We start from the raw sequence: 5755 nt of genomic DNA on the forward strand, positions 1-5755 counted from the left end.
TAACACCGATTAAATAAAATAACTCATGCCCGTTCATCTTCCCCGCTGCTGTAACGTTAGCAGTTTTACTAAAATGCTATGCATTTAGCCCTATGTGACGTCTGTTTTTATATTGTTTGTCAGCACACATAGCCTACGTTACTATGTATCTGGATCAACTAGCCGAGTAGACAAATATAAATGTTTATTCATAACCATGCTGAAAATAAGTCAATAATGTTAGCTGATGCTAACTGTCTAGCTAACGAGCTTGCTGGTGCTAAATTGAGGTAATTTTTTTTAAATAAAGTCCAAATATTTTTATTCAACCACCTAGATAGATTACATCTGGGGAAAAAGAAAGGATGTGATGTTCAGAACATGGTAACTACAGTAATTATCAAAGTGGGAAGTGATGCCCTCTGGGGGCATTTGGCCAGGGGTGTTTTTTCACCACAGACAAGGTTTGAGAAGAAAAAAATCATTATGAAAATCTAATTATATTTTCCTTATTATATTCATTATTTCCTTATTGGTTATTTTGGGAAAATCCCAGGTATTTTGAGCAGTAGGATTATAAAAAAATATATGCTAATATAAAATTAAATGATAAAAGTAGCCTATATAAAACTGCAAAATAAATATTCATCTATCGGTACTTTTTACTTAAGTACATAAAAAATCAAGTACTTTTGTACTTTCACTCGAGTAAAATTGAAAACTGAGTACTTTTTTCTTTTACTGGAGTAATATTTTATTATACGTATCTATACTTTTACTCAAGTACTTGATTTGTGTGCTTTGTCCACCACTGACAGTGACTGTTGAATATTTGTGAATTGCAAAAAATCCTTTAACAGAGCAGTTTAATTTAACTACATAATAATCATTATCATTAATTGTCATTGCTTAACTACAGCTGTTTACTCTCAGATATGTGAAATAATTTTGTCTTACCTGATTAAACATGACTCATGACTATTAACACAGTCATCAAAGCAGTAGCATTTTAATCACAAAATGCTTCTGCCACGGTCCATTAAATGTAAGTTAATTTGTTAAAAATATATATATTAAATACGATTAATATTAATTAACAACAAAATTCTATTGGTGGTGTTGATTATTGATATCATCTAATGTTTCTAGAAATACTCTATTTCCAGGATTCCCAAACTTTTTTTCTCCATCAAACCCCTTTGACCTAAAATACAGTATTTACTTAATATCTACCCCCTGAAATTTTAAGTTAATATTTCAGTAATGTTCACAGTTCTCCTGATGCTGGTTAGGTGACAAGGCATGCAGATAAACAAATAAAATATTAAAAATTTTTAGTGTGTTTTTTTTGTTGTTTTTAAATTGTTTATTTATTGTAATTTTTCATTTTTAGGATTAAATGAATTATTAGCTTTTCACAAACTCTATTTGATAGCTTTTGATAACATGTTTATGGGTAATTCATATTATTAAAAGACTTTGCAGGAATATGATTTATTTTCATCCCATTTTAATTCTTTATTAAATTCAAATTACACTTCTACATCACATTGATACCTCAATGCAAATTTGATTCAAATGCAGGAATTTTCACTGCAGGCATTCTCAGTTCAGTTCTTCATAGCAAGATTCTGTCACTTGATGTGGTGCTAGAATGCATCTAATACTTCACGCTCTGTTTTTTAGGAGACGGCCAGGTGGATTTTGAGGAATTTGTTACTCTCCTGGGGCCCAAACTCTCGGCTGCCGGGATGCCTGACAAGTTCAACGGAACCAATTTTGACTCTGTGTTCTGGAAGGTGATTATTAGCCATTCCTGTCTTATTCCAAGTGACAACAGGCACAAAGTGTGCTGCTTCCGTCTGTCCCTGTCACACACAGAAACCAGATTAGATACACTTTCAATGCTCTCTATGAAATCCAACAAACAGACATGAATCACCTTATGGGAATTGCCTCCTATCCTGTAAACATGAGCCAAATTTGCATATTTGAATACATTTCAGTACAGATATATTGCTATGTGACATGATGACTTTAAGCAAGATTCATTAATAGATTTCATAACAGTCCCTTCCGCTGCATGTCTGCGAGTGAGAAGAGCAGAATATAATTTGTACGGACCATATGGTGATTCCCCCAAAGGGTTTGCTTCTCTAATCACAGCTCGCTGCTGGTGCATTTTTTAGCAGCGCGTTTGACCCCAAATAGCTACGGGGGTCTCCCTCGTAAACGTCTCTCTGTGTGATTATAAGTTCAGAGCTATGAATATGTGCATATACTGTATATATACTGTATATGTGCGCTGAAATCTAAATCAACCTCATCTACTTTTTTACGAAACATTCCTGGTCAGAAATTCATCAGTGCATGTTGTTTCAAAGGAAAGATACTTGTCTTTGTAATCAAAATGTATGCAAAACAAAACAACTTTCTGGAAAGATGTCCTTCAGTCCACTTTTAATAATCCAATTAATTCCTAAAGGACAAAATCATGAAATATGAGACATTATAGAAATGAAATGGGTTGCATATGTTGTTCAATTTTGACTTTTAATAAAGTTTGATCAAGTTGCATGAATGCATGAAATGTAGTTTGAGCGACTGAATGCTCAGCTGATCGTAACTCCTCCCACTATCAATTAACAAGATAAATAAGTGCATCCGTACTCACAGACATATGCTTACCCATCCTCCATCCCCAGCTCCTCCTTATAAAGATACATGATCACATAACTGCTTCTCCACGGAGATATATCATCTATCCAGCTCACCGTTGCTCAATCTGTCCAATTTCATTTACAGTACTGTATTACTCTGCATGGATTATATAACTGCTGCCTATACAAAAAAATCTGGTAATTGCTTAGGCTTCGGGGGGTTCAAACCTCAGCGAGGTTTGCTTGTGGACAGCTCAGAATCTGAACCCTTCAGAGCGAAGCCTGCCACCAAAGTAATGTTCAGGACCTCTACAATAATCTTAATCAAACAGAGTGGTCCTGACTAAACTGATAAAAATGTATACCTTTAATGCTTTGGATAAAAGCATCTACTGAATGCATAAATGTAATGCATTTAGACTAATTAAACATCAGAGAATTTCAGAATGAAATCATACGGTTTTGTCTCTGTTTTTAGTGTGATATGCAGAAGCTGACTGTGGAAGAGCTGAAGAGACTCTTATACGAAACCTTCTGTGACCACCTGACTATGAAGGACATCGAGAATATCATCATGACAGAGGAGAATCACATCGAAAATCCTGAGGACTGCCAGGTTGACATTGACAGTAAGAATGTTTTTTCTTTCTTAATGCACAACTCTGGCTGAAATACAAGTTGAATTATTATTACTTTCCTGTCAAAACCATTTCATCATCTTGTTTAATTTTGTAAGGTGTATAGAGGGGCTAAATTAGAATTTGGTGCATGAAGATCCACCCAAAAATCTTAATATCTTGATCTAGGCATACGCTACCATTCAAATGTTTGGGGTCAGTATTATTATTATTTTTTTGAATAAATAATAATTTTATTCAGCAAGGATGCATTAAATTAACCAAAAGTGACAGTTAAGACATTTATAATGTTGCTAAAGATTTCTATCTCAAATAAACACTGTTCTTTTGAACTTTCTATTTATCATGGATCTTGAAAAAAGTAGTTTTCACAAAATGTTAAGCAGAACAGCAGAAAGAAAAATAATTTTTTCTTGAGCAGCAAATCAGCATATTAGATTTCTGAAGGATCATGTTACACTGAAGACTGGAGTAATGATGCTGAAAATTCAGCTTTGCATCACATGAATAAATTACATTTTAAAATATATTAAAATAGAAAACACTTATTTTAAATTGTAAAAATGTTTCACAATATTGCTGTTTTAACCGTGTTTTTGATCAAATAAATGTAGCTTTGGTGAGCATAAGAAAATTGTTTCAAAAACCTTTAAAAAATCTTTCAACTCCAAACTTTTGAACGATGGTGTATGTGTGACATACAAATACAGCTTCTTCTTACAGTAGGTGAAATGCACAAAGACTTGACTAACTCGCAGTTGATTAAATAGTACAAAGAAGACATACATATGGTTATAAAATATTTTTATCATTACTTTTCAGTACATTTTTCATTCACATTCCCCTCAATTCTATCCACCAACTTTCATGGGCTTTCATGGAGTTGGTCGCAATACATCTGAGATTGTCTTATCTGTGAAGGATATTTGTGATGCCTCCTTTAATTTAGTCCAAAACAAGGTATCTTAGAAGGCGGCATAATACGTTTGGAATTTCCCTATGCTGCCTAAAAAGATTGCCTAGGCATGCATCTCACTAGGTTTTGGAAAGGAGATGTGGTTTCTTGCAATCCTACATATTTATAAACTTTTTTTGGCGAAGATACTATCTTTCAAACACTTTTTGGTCGCAATGTCCCACATTTTTCATTTCATTTCAATGAATCACCTCCAAACCTTGTCTTAACACTTTATTTCTCCCGATCTTCTGATTCATTTCTCTCTGCTTCTTCAGCGGAGAGTCCAACCCAGCAGGTGAAACAAACATGCGTACGGAAGAGTCTGATCTGCGCCTTCGCGATCGCTTTCATCATCAGTGTTATGCTTATCGCAGCCAATCAGGTGCTTCGCAGTGGCATGAAGTAACCGAATGGACCAATCACAACGTTGATTCAATTCAATATAACATATGACAGTGACAAAACAGGCTAAAAAAAAAATGCACACACAAACTGGAGCAGCTTAAAAGTTCATTTTATTTAGATGAAATCCAAATGTTGTGACTGAAATATTTTTGAGACGAGCTACAGCTTCCACTGGACAGAATTTTTCAGATTTGACAGCAAACGTAATGCACACAGATATATATAAACGCACACATACTGTGTCTTACCCAAAAAGGTATGATAAAAAGTACATGAAAAGAGAGGAAGAAGAAGTTTATACTGTAACGGACTCTTAAAAGTTTCCCCTTCAACCGCTCTCTCTCCCTCTTCAGTATGTTTTGGGTGAGTTTAGCCGCATGGACATCTCCAACCGAGGATCCTACTCTTCAATGCATGATGATGCATGGATTTACAATAGCCTGGATGTACCAGTAGAGCTCAGCTGTGCATCCATTCATCTATATATTAGATCCCAAAACAAATTTTCCAAAGAAAGACCCGTCTCACATGTATGAAGAGTTGGATATGCAGCAGAGGCCGTTTGTGACATCTTTTACATCCAGTATACTGATCCCCTTGCATGAGAATAAGGGCTGTTTAGGGCATGCTCATGTCATGCAATGTTAGTCTTGTGTTTGTCCAGTAACTATTGTTGGTTTTTACCAATTGCACATGCCTGAAATGATTGTAGTAGTACTCCATATGGCCAAAAGGGGGCGTGAAACATCCCAAAAGTGATACTATACCACTAGTGACATACCTGTACAGTATTAAAGGAATAGATCACCCAAAAATGAAAGTCACCTTCAGGCCATCCAAGATGCATATGAGTTAAAGGGTTAGTTCACCCCAAAATGAAAATTATGTCATTAATTACTCACCCTCATGTCGTTTCAAACCCGTAAGACCTTCGTTCATCTTCGGAACGCAAATTAAGATATTTTTGATGGAATCTGAGAGCTCTCTGGCCCTCCATAGACAGCAACGCAACTGAAATGTTCCCAGACAGAAACATAGCAACCGGGTTCAGACTACACAATATTTTTGTCGGACACGATAGTCACTGTGTCAGATTACACGATTTTGACTCCTAA

General features: G+C 35.2%; 1 protein-coding gene across 1 annotated transcript in view; it reads left to right on the plus strand.

Annotated features, from left to right (window-relative positions):
- Window positions 1-5421, plus strand: part of cabp7a (calcium binding protein 7a) — a 37042-nt gene extending 31621 nt beyond the window's left edge. Inside the window, exons 3-5 of the mRNA XM_016566285.1 lie at window positions 1666-1778; window positions 3118-3268; window positions 4511-5421. Of these exons, the coding sequence (XP_016421771.1) occupies window positions 1666-1778; window positions 3118-3268; window positions 4511-4641 (395 nt within the window). The 3' untranslated portion in view covers window positions 4642-5421. The remainder of the gene's footprint in view (window positions 1-1665; window positions 1779-3117; window positions 3269-4510) is intronic.
- Window positions 5422-5755: the final 334 nt, after the last annotated feature.

The sequence above is a fragment of the Sinocyclocheilus rhinocerous genome, unplaced genomic scaffold (genome assembly GCF_001515625.1).
Source record: "Sinocyclocheilus rhinocerous isolate Xijiao unplaced genomic scaffold, SAMN03320098_v1.1 scaffold2347, whole genome shotgun sequence".
NCBI lineage: Eukaryota > Metazoa > Chordata > Actinopteri > Cypriniformes > Cyprinidae > Sinocyclocheilus > Sinocyclocheilus rhinocerous.